The sequence below is a fragment of the Coregonus clupeaformis genome, chromosome 13 (genome assembly GCF_020615455.1).
Source record: "Coregonus clupeaformis isolate EN_2021a chromosome 13, ASM2061545v1, whole genome shotgun sequence".
In the NCBI taxonomy this organism is placed as follows: domain Eukaryota; kingdom Metazoa; phylum Chordata; class Actinopteri; order Salmoniformes; family Salmonidae; genus Coregonus; species Coregonus clupeaformis.
This window is the reverse complement of record NC_059204.1, coordinates 46173588-46193503: the sequence shown is the minus strand read 5'-3', so window position 1 is coordinate 46193503 and position 19916 is coordinate 46173588. Positions and strand designations below refer to the sequence as shown.

Here is a 19916-nt window from a genome sequence, read left to right as displayed (position 1 = left end):
TCCTTATTGTGAGTTGCCCATAATCTCCCACTTTTACAATAACTTCAATTTTCCCAACCCATGCTTGTATACCCTTCTCTACAGCTTTCCTCCTACCCTCTTTCGCAATCTTCATTTCTCTTTAACAGTTAGACCTGACATTGATATTTGGTGGTACTCTTTGAATCTTTGGTACAACAGCTTACAGGCCCCCCAAAAACTCCTCAGTCTCCTGAAGATAGTGTGGAAAGGTCATGAGTCATCTGGCGCAAGGTTTAAACAAGAGCATGACGCATTTGGCTCTGAAGATGTCGTCCCACCCTAACCATGTCCTCCACCCCACTTGTCATCAGACAAGTTGATATAAGGATACATTTTGTTACAGATACACTTGAGTTTTCATTTGATTTATTGATGTGATTTTTTAAAAATTCCTTGTCTTGAACTTCTTGTATGTTTCTGTCTTTTACGCTTTAATGACAAAACAGAAAATAAAGTATTTAATCTCCTCTAACAATCTTTAAAACAAATATAAATAAGATGACCGTAAATTATGGATGACACTGAAGCTTCATTTCAAGCACATCATTGGGACAAAAGTGTATCTGCGGTGCACAAATTATAGTACTTGCTTGACAACCACAAGCTTTGATGTAGACGAGTCTGCAAATATTCTAGATTTCTGTAGTGTTTTAAGCATTTACTTCTAGTATGACAACCCATGCTATACACACAAATCCACAAGCATTTGGGGTTCTCACACAGGCGTGCGCACACAAACAAACACACACACTCACAAAAGTAACAGTACCTCCCAGAAAAATACTAAACGAAAAGAAAGTAAGGCTTTTGCGAAAACAGGTCCAATTATCACAATACATTTCTGTAAATAAGATAATCAATTTATATCACTTTCACAAAACTGACTTTTAAACAGCATATTTTTTTAGTGCACTTATTAGAATAACACCACTGAGGGAAATGATATCAATAATATCAATGACCACTGAAGTTTGCTTCACATAACACTCTGCTTGAAAAAAAAAGTACAACAGTACAACACAGCCACAAGAACAGCTGGAGTTAACCTTGCCAAGCCACTGAAGGAAGCCACATATAAAGGATATGAAAGAGGAAAAACATCTCAAACGAGGGCAACTAGTTATTTTGTCAGGTGAACCCACCTTAGAAAATAGGAACATGGCAAGTATTAAATCTATGGCCCCAATCCATTACTGCTGTCAATCCATGTCGTCATGTAACAACTCTCCTTAGACATGTAACAACTCTCCTTAGTCATGTAATAATCATCTTTAATCAATGGCTTTCTGTCCAGTGACCTCCATTTTAGACAGCTGATATGGTGCCCAGCAAGGTTATTGTAGTAAAAACAAAATACGAAAACATGAAAAAACTATTTCATAAACTGAAATAAAATAATTAACAAACCCGTTTGAAAACTAAAACTACTGAAACTATTATCTTTGACTCCAAAATGTACTAAAATAAAATAAAAGCCATCATAAATAATGTTTAGTTTGAGGGTTTTTTTCTTCTAAACTTTGGGCAAAAAAAATAAAAATAATGTTTTCTTCTAATGGGGTTTTCAAGCTTCTGAACATGGCAGGTAAGTGCTGCCAGTGGATGGTGAGGTTTCAAATAGGCCTAGCTTGTTCATCACTATCACTAGTTATCACTAGCTAACAAGGAAGAAATCTGCTACTAACACTAAAATAAATAATATAAAAATTAAATAATAAATAAATAAAACTAGTATATCAGGTCTGAAAACGAACTGAAACTAAACTGAATTTCAAACAAAAATCTAAAAACGAACAGAAATTAAAATGTATATAAAAAACACAAAACTATAATAACCTTGGTGCCCAGGAAGCACAGAGTGAGTGACCATGTCTGGTTTGGCCTCTAGGTGGAGGTCTTGTTGTACCCAAACAGCCCCACTGGCAGGTACTTCACATGGGTGGGCCACTGGGCAGCCAGCTGGAAGAACTTCACATCAGTCCACTCCACGCCGTCCACAGACACTGAAAAATAACCAATAGTTTCATGACTCCCATCTACAAGCACCTAAAAATAACCAATCATGTTAAATCTGAACCTACAGTAGGCGGGCTCAGTCCCACTGGGCACAAACTGGTTGAATCAACGTTGTTTCAAAGTATTTTGTCAACATATTGTGACGTGGAATCTACGTGGGAAATACACTGGATTTGAAGTTGAGGGGGAAATTTAATGGTAACCAATTTAACATAGACAAACCTGGGCAGCACCTCCTACAGGAGAGTTGATCTATCTACAGCTATCACTTTGGTCTACTCACCAAGGGTGCCCAGCACTGCTTAGCTTTGATATTTGTCAATGACTTCTACCAATGTGCAATCGTGAGAATGATTATTGAGAGATCTCTTAATAACTAAATAGATTCACTGTTGCTATCGAAGTCATTCCAAAGGGAAGGTTTAACAGAGCAAATGAAATGTAACCATACTTTATGTCCTATATCATCAATGATACTATTTAGGCCTATACAGTGGGGAGAACAAGTATTTGATACACTGCCGATTTTGCAGGTTTTCCTACTTACAAAGCATGTAGAGGTCTGTAATTATTATGATAGGTACACTTCAACTGTGGGAAATCATGACGTTGGTGGAAAAAAAAAAAATCCAGAAAATCACATTGTATGATTTTTAAGTAATTAATTTGCATTTTATTGTATGACATAAGTATTTGATCACCTACCAACCAGTAAGAATTCTGGGTCTCACAGACCTGTTAGTTTTTCTTTAAGAAGCCCTCCTGTTCTCCACTCATTACCTGTATTAACTGCACCTGTTTGAACTCATTACCTGTATAAAAGACACCTGTCCACACACTCAATCAAACAGACTCCAACCTCTCCACAATGGCCAAGACCAGAGAGCTGTGTAAGGACATCAGGGATAACATTGTAGACCTGCACAAGGCTGGGATGGGCTACAGGACAATAGGCAAGCAGCTTGGTGAGAAGGCAACAACTGTTGGCGCAATTATTAGAAAATGGAAGAAGTTCAAGATGACGGTCAATCACCCTCGGTCTGGGGCTCCATGCAAGATCTCACCTCGTGGGGCATCAATGATCATGAGGAAGGTGAGGGATCAGCCCAGAACTACACGGCAGGACCTGGTCAATGACCTGAAGAGAGCTGGGACCACAGTCTCAAAGAAAACCATTAGTAACACACTACGCCGTCATGGATTAAAATCCTGCAGCGCACGCAAGGTTCCCCCTGCTCAAGCCAGCGCATGTCCAGGCCCGTCTGAAGTTTGCCAATGACCATCTGGATGATCCAGAGGAGGAATGGGAGAAGGTCATGTGGTCTGATGAGACAAAAATATAGCTTTTTGGTCTAAACTCCACTCGCCGTGTTTGGAGGAAGAAGAAGGATGAGTACAACCCCAAGAACACCCTCCCAACCGTGAAGTATGGAGGTGGAAACATCATTCTTTGGGGATGCTTTTCTGCAAAGGGGACAGGACGACTGCACCGTATTGAGGGGAGGATGGATGGGGCCATGTATCGCGAGATCTTGGCCAACAACCTCCTTCCCTCAGTAAGAGCATTGAAGATGGGTCGTGGCTGGGTCTTCCAGCATGACAACGACCCGAAACACACAGCCAGGGCAACTAAGGAGTGGCTCCGTAAGAAGCATCTCAAGGTGCTGGAGTGGCCTAGCCAGTCTCCAGACCTGAACCCAACGTATGATCTCTGTAATTGCAAACAAAGGTTTCTGTACCAAATATTAAGTTCTGCTTTTCTGATGTATCAAATACTTATGTCATGCAATAAAATGCAAATTAATTACTTAAAAATCATACAATGTGATTTTCTGGATTTTTGTTTTAGATTCCGTCTCTCACAGTTGAAGTGTACCTATGATAAAAATTACAGACCTCTACATGCTTTGTAAGAAGGAAAACCTGCAAAATCGGCAGTGTATCAAATACTTGTTCTCCCCACTGTATGTAGTATTTGCGAAGTCATCAACAGCTATTGTTTCAATTCAACCCAGGATTCAACTTAAAATAGATAATACATATAGGGCTAGGGTTTTAACCTTTAGTTGATTTCAAATGTAATCTTCAAGTTGTCTACAAATTAATAATTGATATGTTGGCTTCACGTCTCCATCTCAACCAAAAATCTAAGTTAAAGAATAGGACTAAATCAAATCAAATTTTAAATGCACTTTAAATCAAGTTTGATTTGATTTAGTCCTATTCTTTAACTTAGATTTTTGGTTCAGATGGAGACGTGAAGCCAACATATTAATTATTAATTTGTAGACAAACTGGAATTAAAGCCAGACTAAGTCAGTGGCACAAAAAATACATCTCCTTCAAATGTTGATATTTGGTGGCGTAGACAACCAAACAATTAAATACAACTTTTGCAATACTGTAAAAAGCCCACAAGTTAAGGCTATCTTAGAAACTAATGTAACAGTATTTATTCAACCTTAAAATCCATGGCCACATTGAGGTTACTGTAACTATAAAAGTATTCTGTAATCATAGAAGGCGTGCATGTTCAAGATAGCATGCAAAGGTTGCAGGTCTGTAGAGATCTTCACAATTGCTATTATAATCTGCACAGAGTCTCTAACAGCATTGATTACTTGCACTATGTACTTTCAATGTAAACTCAACTGCAATCCTGGTCATTTGGTTGTGCTATTAGATGAAGCACAGTGATAACACATTACATTGTTGTATAAATAAACAAAATATCTGTCATTGTATTCCCATTTGTGCTTTTAGATTGTTGAAAGAATAGTGACAACACAATTCAACAAACTTCTGTCTGTCTTTTTGAGTGGGTGAATAAAGGTTGAAATCTCATTGATCAATGTCTCAACCAAATATTACCCAAATGTCCACGTTGAAATGATGTGGCGTGCCCAGAGGGGTGTACCTTTTAGGCTGGTCTGCTGCTGCTTGGTAGAACAGATGAGTCTGGTGATGCCCTCAACCACCTGGCTTTTACAGTCTACATCCCTCTCTCTGGGCTTCTTTCCCAGGAATATGGTGGAGACTTTGGATACGGAGCAGATGAGCACACAGAGAGGGTTCAAACCAAAACACTTAACAGCATGCATCCATTGCATGGTTCTCATTCCAGTTAGTACATTTATTTAGTTATTACCCCAAATGAGTTGCTGGACAAACTGCATGTGGTGGACAGTCCACTATTTCCCCACTCCTAGTCCAGCCGCCCTCCTCACCTTTCTTGTTCTTCTCCTTGGTGACCACGGTCATGGACATGGTGTTGGCCTGGGGCTGGTTCTCAGTGGAGCCCCCTCCTGGCAGCCTGCTGACCTGCAAGGAGAGGAAGGCACTCTTCAGGGTGTTCTTGGAGCCCTTGTCACACCGCTCCCCCTCCTTTTTCCGCTCTGAGCATGTTGCTACCCAGTAATCCACCGTCAGCCCAATGGTGTCCACCCCATGGGACATATTAGGGCTCCTGTGAGAAAGAGAGAGAGAGAGAGAGAGAGAGAGAGAGAGAGAGAGAGAGAGAGAGAGAGAGAGAGAGAGAGAGAGAGAGAGAGAGAGAGAGAGAGAGAGAGAGAGAGAGAGAGAGAGAGAGAGAGAGAGTGTGGCAGACAGTGTACCAAAAACAACTATTGCTCAACAATGTACTCAGAAATGTGTGTAACTGCGGGGATGGGAATGAACTTGTCATGAAAGACTGTTGTACACTGTGGTTGTCTTACCCCAGACCGCTGCTCAGGGAGGGAGACGGGGGTGGGGTGACAGCCTCTCTGGTCATCCCTGTGGGAGATCCATGGGCAGGTGGGGAGGTGGAGGGAACAGCCAAGCTAACACTAACAGGCTCCTCAGTGTCTCCACCTGTAGGCCCAAATCAACACAGTCCTTAACACTGCCCAGGGACAGCCTGGAGAGAGAAAGGTGAACGTTAACAGACAATAGGTAGTCCAGAAATATGAACCCACCTGAATACGCCAGATTCGGTTCAATCAACCCTACTTTCACCACCTGTTTCACACACAGGGATCAGTTAGTCAGTATCAGCCTTACACTCCAGGGTTGTACTTGGGAATAGTTTGGATAGCCCTCGTCTGTCGGTTTACATTGAAGCAATAATTATGATAGAGGCGTTTGCCAAATTGACTGCCTCAACATCAGTATTGATGAAAACCATCAGTACTGACTTACTTACCCCAACAAAGGGAACAAATTTCTGGTAAGAGTCTTCGTCGTATCTGGAAGGGTGGAAATAATGGGTGGCCAATAAAATGTTTGTCTTCCTAAAACATACCTGATTAACATTAACGTCATATAAACTGAGTGTAGAAAACATTAAGAACACCTTCCTAATTTTGAGTTGCACCCCATACACCCATTGAAGTGGATTTAACAAGTGACATCAACAAGGGGATCATATCTTTCACCTGGATTCACCTGGTCAGTCTGTCATGTTCATAATGTTTTGTACACTCAGTGTAAATTAGCCATGCAGGCCACTCCACTCACGTCTTGTACTTGCAGGTGAGCATGGCCTCAGCGATAGGCAGCTGGTGTGTGACAGAGACACTGCTGATGTACTGGCTGATCCTCCCTGCCACGTCCACACCGTCTACAGCTGGAGCCGCTGGGAGGGGAGGGGAACAGACATTAAGCCTGAGTCAATCTGTAGGGAGAGCAAGGCTGACTGGAGCTGAACTGGCTAACCCCCTAACTAAAGAAGATATGGGGTAGCTTGCAGAGAGAGAGTGTTCTAGTCAAATACCATTCATATGCTGATCAAGGCAGATCAAGTTCCCAAAGACACATGCTCGAATGCTACCAGCTCAGTAGAAGTGTTGTGTAGTTTTAAATGTGTGTAGAGAGAGGGAGAGAGAAATGTATAATTAATTACATTTGTAAAATAAAGCATATTTTGTCTGGTTAGACTGTAAACTCTCCTTCCAGACTCACATTAAGAATCTCCAATCCAAAGTTAAATCTAGAATCGGTTTCCTATTTCGCAACAAAGCCTCTTTCACTCATGCTGCCAAACATGCCCTCGTAAAACTGACTATCCTACCGATCCTTGACTTTGGCGATGTCATTTACAAAATAGCCTCCAACACTCTACTCAGCAAATTGGATGTAGTCTATCACAGTGCCATCCGTTTTGTCTCCAAAGCCCCATATACTACCCACCACTGTAACCTGTACGCTCTTGTTGGCTGGTCCTCACTACATATTCGTCGCCAAACCCACTGGCTCCAGGCCATCTATAGATCACTGCTAGGCAAATCCCTGCCTTATCTTAGCTCATTGGTCACCATAGCAACACCCACTCGTAGTATGCGCTCCAGCAGGTATATCTCACTGGTCATCCCCAAAGCCAACACCTCCTTTGGCCGCCATTCCTTCCAGTTCTCTGCTGCCAATGACTGGAACGAACTGCAAAAATCTCTGAAGTTGGAGACTCTTATCTCCCTCACTAACTTTAAGCATCAGTTGTCAGAGCAGCTTACCGATCACTGCAACTGTACACAGCCCATCTGAAATTAGCCCACCCAACTACCTCATCCCTATATTGTTATTTATTTTGCTCATTTGCACCCCAGTATCTCTATTTGCACATCATCTCTTGCACATCTATCATTCCAGTGTTAATACTAATTGTAATTATTTTGCACTATGGCCTATTTATTGCCTTACCTCCATAACTTGCTACATTTGCACACACTGTATATATATTTTCTGTTGTATTTTTGACTTTATGTTTTGTTTTACCCCATATGTAACTCTGTGTTGTTGTTTTTATCGCACTGCTTTGCTTTATCTTGGCCAGGTCGCAGTTGTAAATGAGAACTTGTTCTCGACTGGCCTACCTGGTTAAATAAAGGTGAAATAAAATAATAAATAAATATTGTTTTTAATAACTGAAATGAAATAGTCCTTCAGTCTGTGTTGCCGCTAATAGCACAAACGAATTGCGCACTCATAAGTTTAAATGGAAATGTTTGTACTTGGTGCTCATGGGAAATGGAGAAGGGTAGGTTGATGTGACGAGAGAGCAGTAGAGAGCTCGCATGGTCACAGAGAGAGAGAGAGAGAGAGAGAGAGCGAGAGAGAAAAAGAGAGAGAGAGCAGTGTGGTGTTTACTTGAGTGAGGGGGCTCCAGGCGGCTGAACAGGTCTCTCCAGGCATTGTCCAGGAACACGGCGCTGTAGCGAGGGTCCAGGGAGGCCAGGTGCTTAGCTACGGGGTGACAGCCTGGAGGCAGAGTAGAGGAAGCCACAGTGAGTCACGGATCACACACACCCAACCCACTCAGTACAGCAGCTCTGAGCAGAGCAGCTCTACTGTACTTCACTTCAGCTGCATGTGACGTAATGACTGGAGCAACTCATTGTCAGGAGGAGGTAACAGAACATGAGAGTGGGTGTTTTTGTAAATCTTTGTTTATGCTTCAGCTGAAGAGGCTTATATATAAGCATTACATAACCATGCTAGATATGTCCCATAATATCCCACTGGGCACAAACTGGTTGAATCAAGGTTGTTTCAACGTAATTTGTCAACATATTGGAATGTGGAATCTACGTGATTTTTGGTTGAGATGGAGACGTGAATACAACATATCAATTATTAATTTGTAGACAAAATGGAATTAATGCCAGACTAAGTCAGTGGCACAGATTGAACTATCCAAGCAGAAGATACATCAGTTTAAAATGTTGATATTTGGTTGCGTTGACAACCAAACACAATTCAATATTACTTTTGTAATCCAGTAAATAGCCTAAAGTTAAGGCTATTTTACAAACTAATGTAATGTTCAACCTTAAAATGAGTAACACATCCATGGCCTGAGATGACTGTAAAAATAAATGTCTTCTTATGTAATCCTATAGTGTGCATGTTCCAAGATAGCATGCATATAGGTCATCACAGTCGGTGGAGATCTTCACAATTGCTGTAATAATCTGTGCAGAATCTCAAACGGCATTGATCACTTGCATCATGTACTTTTAATGTAATCTCAACTGCAATCCTGGTCATTTGGTTCGGCTATTGTATGAAGCACAGTGATAACACATTAATCTGTTGTATAAATAAACAAAATATCTGACATTGTATTCCCATTTGAACTTTGCTGTGCTTTTAAATGGTTGAAAGCGAAGTGATAGACCTTTGGGTGACAACTAAACCAAAAATCTGACATTGTTTATCCATTGGAATGTGGTTGTGCTTTTAGATGGTTGAAATCATAGTGATAACACATTGGAAATTGAACTAACTTTTTGGCTGTAATTTTGAGTGGGTGAATATACTGTAGGTTGTAATCTCATTGATCAACATCTCAACCAAATATTACCCAATTATCCACGTTGAAATGACGTGGTGTGCCCAGTGGGATGCATCTTACAGCAGTCACATTGTATAATACTTATCTTCTAGTAAAATGGCATATATTACTGCTCTAGGAACCTGAACCTGTCTCTCTCTCACCCAGGGGGACCACCAGGAAGCGGATTAGGCTGAGCCAATCAGATGTTTTGTTGGCCAGCTGAGTGACAAAGAAGTGCAGGATGGCACCCAGGTAGCTCTGTCCCCCTGCCACCACCACCTTGACCGGCCGCGGAGTGGACGAGTTACAGTTACAGCTGAGGGGAGGGGAGGGCAGGTTAGTGGAGCACAATAGAACAGGCTCATCATAGGTCACCTTCATTACTACACAATAACTTCAACCAGCGAGTATTGAGTCTTTGGCTACTCACAACTTTTGGATGCGCGTGAGGAGGGTGGTGAGGACAGCCTGAATCTCCACCCCACAGCAGGTACACACTACTGGCTGCTTCTGGGACAGCAGCACCTCGGACACATACTACGCACATGTTTACCACAAACATATAGACACAGATTAACACACATACGCAAGTAAATATGTACACAGGGAGTGGAGGAGTGAGATAATGGTGGTGAAGATAGAAAGGAAGGAGGTGTGAAGATTACCTGTCCCTGCCAGTCGCTGGTGTTGACCAGGACCAGGCTGTCTGGGAGGGTAGTGTCTGAGGAGAAGATCTGATTCAGCTGGTCATATACAGCCTTCCTGGGCACCTACCAACACGCCCGCACACACACAGACACACGCGTCGAACACAAGTCAAATATTGGCATACATAGTCACAAACTGGACACACACATGCTTCAATGAAATAGATCAACACAACAGGAGAGTGCTGTGCCTGTACGCAGCTGTAGCGAGGAGTCAATTGGGGGTCTTAACTTCCTGTTGAGAGTAAGAATAGTTTTCCTCTTGTAATGTCAGTCACTGAGTCACACCATTAGCCCATGTCAGCTCACATTTTAAAGATTGCTAGGTAAGTTAGTCTAGCCAGCTATATAAACGTTAGTATGTAGTATGTCATGGCTGAATTACTGACCGGGCACGCAAGGCACGAGGCCAGTGGCCCTGACCTCCTGAGGTCCCCCATTGATTTTGTTAGTCAGTCTCACTCAGAGATCATATAAACCTGTCATGTAATGGCAGAATGTGTAGAATTGCTGGAAATTAGCTTTAAAACTGCAAAAGAAATCTCCACCCCCATGACTGAATGTGTAGAATTGCAGGGAATTAGCTTTAAAACTGCTAAATCTTCTCTCTGTCGTATGGCAAAATGTGTAAATTGCAGAAAATGTATTTTAAAACCGCAACATTTTCTCTTCGCCCCATGGCAAAATGTGTGTTAGCTTTAAAGCTGCACATTCATTTCTCCACTGCCAAGAGGGGGTCGACTAAATGTTTTGCCCGCAAGCTGGAGGGGATGGGGGGGGGGCACCTGCAACAGGATCACCACCACTCAGCAAACAAAGCATCCACATTTAAAGACCAGTCTCAGCTACATGGTTAGTATGGGTACGGACTAGCTCTGGTTAGGGTGAGGGGTCACCTGTGGGGTGTGGCTGAGCTCTGGTGACCTTTCACTGTCAGAGCTGTTGGTGCGTTCGCTTAGTGGTTTGGACAGCGCTCGCCTCTCCTTCATTGGTGTCCCACGTCTCTGCCTGGGTGTGTGCCCACCATCCAACCTGGAAAAAACACACACACCTACTCACTGACTGAGTCAGTGCCCACACAGAAAATATGACTATGGCAGAAAGTGGGGGAGTGCATGTGTAGCACTGAAAGGGGACGGGAAAGGGGGATACAACTGAATACATTCAACTGAAATGTGTCTTCCGCATTTAACCCAACCCCTCTGAATCAGAGAGGTGCAGGGGGCTGCCTTACTCCACATCCACGTCATCGGTACCCGGAGAACAGTGGGTTAACTGCCTTGCTCAGGGGCAGAACAACAGATTTTTGCCTTGTCACGGTTTTGTGTGTGTGTGTTTTAAGGTGTGTGTGTGTGTGTTCGACTGACCTGGGGGAGGGCATGGTGGTGTGGGGCATGCTGGTGTGGCTCTCACTCTTACTACTCCTTAGTTCTCTCATTGGGGTCCTGGGTAGCTGCTCTGGGACAGAGACTGTGATGCAGGGGGTCGTGTCCAGAAACATCTCCGGATCAGTCAGCTCCTAAACACACCAACAGACAGCCAGACAGAAACACATCCTAACACTGTACAGGCCTCAAAACACTGAAATACACGTGTGTGTGTGTGTGGGGGGAGTTAGAGGGTCTCACCAGGGTGTCTGTCTCAGAGTCGTCCACGTTGCGAGAGCGAGTGCGTTTCATCTTGCCTGATGGGGGCTGCTCTCCTTGCTACAAGTCAGACAGCAGGAAAACAGTGGTCAGAGGGAGTGCAGGGGGACATCTGGACTTAGAAGCCCAGCCATCCTCCTGTACTGTACTCTACTCACTGGGCTCAGGGTGTCTCTGGGCAGACTGCACCTGCTGTTCAGACTGCCAAACTCGGTCTGCGAGCTGGACTGGGACATGCCCTCAAAGAAGGGCCTGAACATTCAGAGAGAGGAGAGATTGCCCAGAGTTCTGTTAAGTGGATGTTTGTCAGAACATACATTTCTGTTACCTACAGATAAGTCCGACTTCTCATGACCTGAGTTTGGGTTTGGGTGTGCTGAGGATGCTGTCCGTCTCCTCCATCTCTGGTCCGCTGTCATTGGGGTTGTACAGCTCCAGACTGTCATAGAGCTCATCCAGATCCTCCTCCACATCCCGGATGTGCTCCTGGGACACGTGCTCCAGGCCAAAGTCCACCTCATCAGACACCTTAAACCTCTTCAACAAGGCCACAAACTTCTGCTTGATGTTGGGCTGCTGAGTTAAAGGAACACACACATATAAAACCGGTTGACTAGGAGAGAGGCAGGTAGTCCCAACGGCACAGAGACAGACAGATCAGTAGACTGAATGCTTACATGAGCTCTGGTGATGGAGGCTGCAGAGGTGAGTTTGTGTCTGTGCTTCTTCTTCCTCATGTCATCCTCTTCGTCGAACAGATACTGAAAACAGAGAGTGGATCAACTTCGTGCTCAAACCGGACAAACTCTCCATCCACTCTACTGTAAACCGGCTCAAATGCTTGTATTGAAGCAGTGTGGTATCTTTCTGAGCGTCGCTCCCCCTCTCCTCCTCCTCCATACCTGGCTGTGAGCAGGGTCATCACTCCCGTCCTGCTCTGATGAATAGCTCTCCTCGTCTTCCTCCGAGTAGTTGTCAATGTCAGGGGAGCGGTCTGTGAGTTCCAGGGAGCCAGAGAGGAGATGTGTTATGTATTGGTGTGGAATGGGGGAAGATACAGTATGATGAGAAGACTATTTAAACCTTGTGTCATATGGGCAAGGCAGTGGATGACTCCCTCAAAACATGGATGATTCCACTGACCGACCATGGTGTGGCATGTACATGTTGAACTGTTCAATACACTGATATTCTGGATATTTACAGACAATTCCATATAAGCACATTCCCCAATATTTAAAAAACTGTTCTGATTCCCTGTTCAAGGCCTTATCTTCCTCGAGCCTGTCCCCTTGTCTCTCACTCTGTGTCTCACTTACCAGACATCTTGGCCTTGGACACCTCGTGGTCGATGGGCTGGCTGGAGAGCGAGTAGACCCTCATCTCAGCCACAGGCACAGCCGTGTCCTTCACAGTGGTGTGGAGACCCAACACACGGGCTCCCTCACTGGGGTGCTGCATCACCTGGGGAGGAGAGCGAGGCAGGGGGGTCAGAGAGAGAAAGGGAGCGAGAGAGATTGGGGGCGACAATTGCAAGCGAGAGAGAGAGAGAGAGAGGGAAAGGACAGGAGACGAAAGAGAGACAGGAGTACAGATGCTGGATGGCGTGTTATACAAACAAAAGCCTGAATGATCGTAATCATTGCAGTTAACAGCTGCGGTGAGGTGTCGCCCACTTACTTTGATTTTTTATTTAACTAGGCAAGTCAGTTAAGAACAAATTCTTATTTACAATGACAGCCTACAATGACGGCCTTACCTCTGCCATGTTGATGAGGCCCAGTGCCAGGGTCTTATAGCCCAGGATGGTACGGTTCTTGTACCTCTTCCTCCTCTGCAGCATGATCTGCAGTCTGTTGGCATCTCGCTTCAAAAAATGTGGATACTGGAGGAAGTAAAGATGAGAGATGGCGAGGTTGACAGAATCAGAAAGGCACTTAAATCATGCACTAAAAATAGAATCTCTAGAACATTTTTAAAAAGCGTCTGCCTCTCATCCACTGGCCATTTGCATACACATAACTGTCTGTGCAAACTCCCCATGGTAACTCACTTGCAAGGAGAACGTTAGCTGAAGATCAGTCTCAGTAAGTCCAGGCGATGACAACAGGATTTCATTGGACCGTAAAATGCGCTTTGATCCCTAAGAGGATATTCCACACACGTTATACATCTATATCCTGCATATATTATCCATGGATTACAGATAAAAAGGTTCTGATTAGTCACTAGTGTATTTAAGCAATAAGGCCTGAGGGGGTGTGGTATATGGCCAATATACCACGGCTAAGGGCTGTTCTTATGCACGACGCAACGCGAAGTGCCTGGACACAGCCCTTAGCCGTGGTATATTGGCCATATTCCATAAACCCCCAAGGTGCCTTATTGCTATTATAAACTGGTTATCAACGTAATTAGAGCAGTAAAAATAAATGTTTTGTCATACCCATTTCAGCCAATCAGCATTCAGGGCTCAAACCACCCAGTTTATAATGAGTGATAAAAACTAAAGAATGTACTTCTGCAAAACGTCCTACTACTGTAGCTAGCTATATCTATGTATACTTTGTGAAGAGGGAAGGGTGTGTGTGAAGAGCGTCACCTGGAGTTTGACTGCGATGACAACAGAGGTTAGGTCTCTGTCCAGCTCCTGAAGCATCACCAGCTTCTTCAGAGTAACTGTGAAGAGCCTGGGTTTAAGGGGAGAAAAGGGGATATTCATATTTCTCTGTTTAGTCTGTGAATTCAGTGAATAGGAACCAACAACATGAGCGGAGAAAGTATCAGTCTAGTCCTTGACAATGACAAATCTTTTACAAATGTTGGCTGAGACTGGTAGGGTATCACCCTAGATTTGTATTGCAAATTGTAAGCGGGAATCGTTCGGTGAGGTTTGTGGCCAACAAAAGCACTTTAGGAATATTAGGCTCTGGACATAAATCACAGATCAATGTATTCCTACGGGCCGTTAGTGGTTCGAAGTACTTCTTTTTGGACAGAGCAGAGACAGATTGGCTGGCTGGGATTCATCTGTGTAGATGAGAGCCAGTCAGACAGAACATTCAAGGAGAAACTAAAGATTGTCGTCCTCTCAAGGTAGAAGCCACTATGGCCTCCAAACACACAACTAGGTCTACAGCCTCATTGTTGATTCTTAGCCTCAAGTCACAAATATTGGGTAATAGGAGAGGGTGACTTGTGTTAAAAATATACTACGCTTTGACCCTTCATCAAAAGCCTTATCTGCTGTTCCTCCCTAATTAAATATAAAGTTCCCTACAAACCTTGGCCTCTCTACTCACTACACCATTAGTGAGAGAGAGGGACTGGAGAGGGCTACCAGAGAACAGCTGATTGGGTTAGGAGATTTCTGGGTAATAATGTATATACTCACTAAAAGCCAAATGCCAAACAGATATGGCACTATAGGCTAAATAGAAATACACTACATTTACCAAAAGTATGTAGACACCTGCTCATCCAAAATCATGGGCGTTAATATGGAGTTGGTCCCCCCTTTGCTGCTATAACAGCCTCCAGTCTTCTGGGAAGGCTTTCCACTAGATGTTGGAACATTGCTGCGGGGACTTGCTTCCATTCAGCCACAAGAGCATTAGTGTGGTCGGGCACTGATGTTAGGCAATTAGGCCTGGCTCGCAGTCGGCGTCACAATTCATCCCAAAGGTGTTCGATGGGGTTGAGGTCAGGGCTCTGTGCATGCCAGTCAAGTTCTTCCACACCGATCTCGACAAACCATTTCTGTATGGACCTCGCTTTGTGCACGGGGGCATTGTCAGGCTGAAACAGGAAAGGGCCTTCCCCAAACTGTTGCCACAAAGTTGGAAGCACAGAATCGTCTAGAATGTAAATTGTATGCTGCAGTGTTAAGATTTCCCTTCACTGGAACCATTATTCCTCCTCCACCAAACTTTACAGTTGCTCCAGAGTTCAATGGCGGTGAGCTTTACACCACTCCAGCCGATGCTTGGCATTGCACCTGGTGATCTTAGGCTTGCGTGCGGCTGCTCGGCCATGGAAACCCATTTCATGAAGCTCCCGACTAACAGTTATTGTGCTGACATTGCTTCAAGAGGCAGTTTGGAACTCGGTAGTGAGGACAGACAATTATTATGAGCTACGCGCTTCAGCACTCGGCGGTCCCGTTCTGTGAGCTTGTGTGACCTACCACTTCGTGGCTGAGCCGTTGTTGCTCCTAGACGTTTCCACTTCACAATAACAGCACTTACAGTTGACCTGGGCAGCTCTAGTAGGGCAGAAATTTGACGAACTGACTTGTTGGAAAGGTGGCATCTTATAACAGTGCCACGTTGAAAGTCACTGAGCTATTCAGTAAGGCCATTCTACTGCCAATGTTTGTCTATGGAGATTGCATGGCTGTGTGCTTGATTTTATACATCTGTCAGCAACAGGTTTGGCTGAAATAGCCAAATTCACTAATTTGAAGATATGTCCACATACTTTTGTATATAAACAGTGCATTCAGAAAGTATTCAGACCCCTTAACCTTTTCCACATGTTGTTATTCTGAAATGGACAAAACTTTTTTCTTTCTCCTCATCAATCTACACACAATAATGACAAAGCAAAAACAGGTTTTTACACATTTACATAGGTATTCAGACCCTTTACTGAGTACTTTGTTGAAGCACCTTTGGCAGCGATTACAGCCTCGAGTCTTCTTGAGTATGACGCTACAAGCTTGGCACACCTGTAAGTACAAGAGTTTCTCCCATTCTTCTCTGCAGATCCTCTCAACCTCTGTCAGGTTGCACAGATATTTTCAGGTCTCTCCAGAGATGTTAGATCGGGTTCAAATCCGGGCTCTGGCTGGGCCATTCAAGGACATTCAGAGACTTGTCCCGAAGCCACTCCTGTGTTGTCTTGGCTGTGTGCTTAGGGTCGTTGTCCTGTTGGAAGGTGAACCTTCGACCCAGTCTGAGGTCCTGAGCGCTCTGGAGCAGGTTTTCATCAAGGATCTCTCTGTACTTTGCTCCGTTCATCTTTCCCTTGATCCTGACTAGTCTCCCAGTCCCTGCCACTGAAAAACATCCCCACAGCATGATGCTGCCACCACCATGCTTCCCCGTAGGGATGGTGCCAGGTTTCCTCCAGACGTGACACTTGGCATTCAGGCCAAAGAGTTCAATCTTGGTTTCATCAGACCAGAGAATCTTATTTATCATGGTCTGAGAGTCTTTAAGTGCCTTTTGGCAAACTCCAAGCGGGCTGTCATGTGCCTTTTACTGAGGAGTGGCTTCCGTCTGGCCACTCTACCATAAAGCCCTGATTGGTGGAGTGCTGCAGAGATGGTTGTCCTTCTGGAAGGTTCTCCCATCTCCACAGAGGAACTCTAGATTTCTGTCAGAGACCATCGGGTTCTTGGTCACCTCCCTGACCAAGGCCCTTCTCCCCCGATTACTCAGTTTGGCCGGGCGGCCAGCTCTAGGAAGAGTCTTGGTGGTTCCAAACTTCTTCCATTTAAGAATGATGGAGGTCACTCTGTTCTTGGGGACCTTCAATGCTGCAGACATTTTTTGGTACCCTTCCCCAGATCTGTGCCTCGACACAATCTTGTCTCGGAGCTCTACGGACAATTCCTTCGACCTCATGGTTTGGTTTTTGCTCTGACATGCACCGTCAACTGTGGGACCTTATATAGACAGGTGTGTGCCTTTTCAATTGATTGGACATGATTTGGATTTACCACAGGTGGACTCCAATCAAGTTGTAGAAACATCTCAAGGATGATCAATGGAAACAGGATGCACCTGAGCTCAATTTTGCGACTAATAGCAAAGGGTCTGAATACTTATGTAAATAATGTATTTTTTATTTATGTGCTAATAATAAAAACCTGTTTTCACTTTGTAATTATGGGGTATTGTGTGTAGATTGATGAGGACAATTTTTTATTTAATCAATTTTAGAATAAGGCTGTAATGTAACAAAATGTGGACAAAGTCAAGGGGTCTGAATACTTTCCGAATGCACTGTATAGAGTGTATCTAAAGGGATTATAAGCCAACCAGGCTCCTTTTTAATTGCATTTGTACAAATAGATAACATATGATGAGGTGCATTCTCCTTTAAATAAGGACTTTTCTGAGAATTAAAAATGGGTGGCAGGTAGCCTAGCGGTTAGATCGTTGGGCCAGTAATTGAAAGGTTGCTAGTTTGAATCCCTGCGCTGACAAGGTGAAAAACGTGTGAAATAGAAAAAATTTAAGCACCCACCAAATCATTATTATAATCAGAGGGAGGAAACAAGAGATCCCCCACCGTCAAGGCCAAAAGCCCAGCTTCATGGTTTCCATACATGAAAGAAAGAAAAAGTTGTCAACATACTATTTTCAGAGCTCACCACAGTGTGTGGACCACTTTAAGAGGATCAAATCATTTTCAACCAGCTCTTCTTCAAATCCACCCACGTCCTCTCTCCCTTTTCCCTGCCAGAGAGAGCACCCCCGCAGGCAGCCTTTACAGGGGTCCTTCTAGAATCCACCCCCACCCCCACTCCTGCCCCCTCTTTTCTATTGCTAGCCTACATCGAACACCTAACAATTCAGAGGAAGACAAAAAGCAGTATCAGCTACATTTGAACAATATTAAAAAATGTAACATTGCTATAATCTGTTAAAAGTCATAATGGAGGAGTAGGCCCTGATTAGCAACAGTCCGTAGGCGTATGTATACCGGCATATAAGTATTAGCAAATCTCTTGCTTCTAAGTATATACTGCGCTGTATCATTATTTATTCTGACAGCATGTTGTTTTCCTGTGGGGTTTAGGAGCAGCTGTCTATGGCACCCTGCCTGTTTCCCCAACTGCTCAGGGATATGTTGATTTGGAACCTTTACATCCTGGTCAGTCATGATCTTGCACTTCATGATGCTCCTTCTTCATAACCATGGTCCTCCAAATATTGTTTTTAATTGTAGAGTTGAATGATCTCTTCCTTTTAAAAGGGAAATCTTATTGTTTGAACTACAGATTGCCCCTTTAAAGACACTCCCTAATATTCACTACCATCAGCACTAATCTATCACTACAGTCTAAGTCTATCTATGTGACTAGCACACCGTAATTTACAGTTGCAATCACCTGACCTGATGTTTTAAAACAAAAATAGCTGTCATATTTACAGTAAATTGCAGCAGTGCAAAATGTGCATTATTCAAAGGCAAATACAGAAGTATGCTATTTATTTCAACTTTAATCATATTATTGAATGTTCTTTTCATTAACGCATACATTTTTAGAACTTTTATTGTACCTTTTATTCTAACTTCCTACATAACTTATCTTGAGGGGAAAACAGGTGACTTCTTCACCCTGATTCAATAGCATACCTAAGCCTACATCTGACCGCAGAAGCCGATAGCCTATATGTAGAAACGTAATAATAATGTGATCTGATCCCGACTGGAAACCTCGACTGTCAGAACTAGCCATGGTGTTTAGGCGGCCATACCTGGGCACACAGCTTGGAGATGAGCGATCAATTTCCCAGGTCGCATACAGGTTCATTTGAACCGGACGGTTCGGGACGATGGTGACGGTCTTGGACGGCTGCATTTGTGGAGATGGTGTGCCCCCAGTCCGCGGGAGACCCCCTCTCTCCGACATACTGTAGGTGTTTTGGGTGTGGAAGAAAAATACCTTCTGTCATTCAGCTTCCTGACTTGTGCATGCGGATATTTTCATCACACCCTGAAGCTTCAAATTGCGCTTTCATATCCACAGAATTCCATGCCTTCTTGCTTGTATTTATGCTTTTCTGTTCTGCAGCCCACAGTTGATGTGATACGCTCTCAAGTGCGATGTTTTTAATAGCAGGAAGCGGAACTTGCCCTCCAGGGAGCACAAGAGAATAGCTACGCCTCTCGTTAAAGACGCACTCTTTACTAGTACAATCTCTCAACAATAATAATGTGAGAGTCAGAGCGTCACAGCAGGTGCATATGGTGTGTTGTGTGCGTGCTCGCTCGCTCTCTCTCTCTCTCTCTCTCTCTCTCTCTCTCTCTCTCTCTCTCTCTCTCTCTCTCTCTCTCTCTGTCTGTCACACCCACTCCCTCTCTCAAACACTCAAAACACACACACACACACACACACAGTGATAGAGTGCTATTATTGTAACGCGAGCCTCTCAGAGGTACCAGCAGAGTTGTCCCTTGGAATATCAAGGTATCCTA

The 19916-nt window shown here is 43.8% G+C and overlaps 1 protein-coding gene across 2 annotated transcripts; it reads right to left on the bottom strand.

Moving 5' to 3' along the window:
• Positions 1 to 370: 370 nt before the first annotated feature.
• Positions 371 to 19667, bottom strand: LOC121579610 (phosphofurin acidic cluster sorting protein 1). 2 transcript variants are annotated; one of them, XM_041894348.2, is made up of 23 exons: positions 19196 to 19667; positions 14305 to 14392; positions 13756 to 13845; positions 13462 to 13587; positions 13022 to 13166; positions 12605 to 12696; positions 12380 to 12463; positions 12058 to 12278; positions 11861 to 11954; positions 11685 to 11762; positions 11424 to 11575; positions 10953 to 11088; positions 10015 to 10119; positions 9780 to 9886; positions 9511 to 9665; positions 8161 to 8271; positions 6535 to 6652; positions 6221 to 6263; positions 5994 to 6036; positions 5754 to 5889; positions 5265 to 5503; positions 4955 to 5074; positions 371 to 2024 (listed from the first exon to the last, which is right to left on the bottom strand). In XM_041894348.2, the coding sequence occupies exons 1-23, from the start codon at positions 19348 to 19350 to the stop codon at positions 1906 to 1908; spliced, it is 2757 nt and encodes a 918-aa protein (XP_041750282.1). In that variant the 5' UTR covers positions 19351 to 19667; the 3' UTR covers positions 371 to 1905. The 2 variants fall into 2 exon arrangements, with proteins under 2 accessions (XP_041750282.1, XP_041750283.1); XM_041894349.2 differs by having other exon boundaries at positions 12058 to 12275.
• Positions 19668 to 19916: the final 249 nt, after the last annotated feature.

Excerpts from the sequence above, each read along its gene's own strand:
- LOC121579610 (XM_041894348.2), bottom strand. The coding sequence starts at position 19,350 with ATGTCGGAGAGAGGGGGTCTCCCGCGGACTGGGGGCACACCATCTCCA. Across the intron at positions 13,588-13,755 it reads AGCTAACGTTCTCCTTGCAA|TATCCACATTTTTTGAAGCG; the intron begins GTGAGTTACCAT and ends TACTTCCTCCAG. Across the intron at positions 9,887-10,014 it reads CCAGCGACTGGCAGGGACAG|TATGTGTCCGAGGTGCTGCT; the intron begins GTAATCTTCACA and ends ACATGTGCGTAG.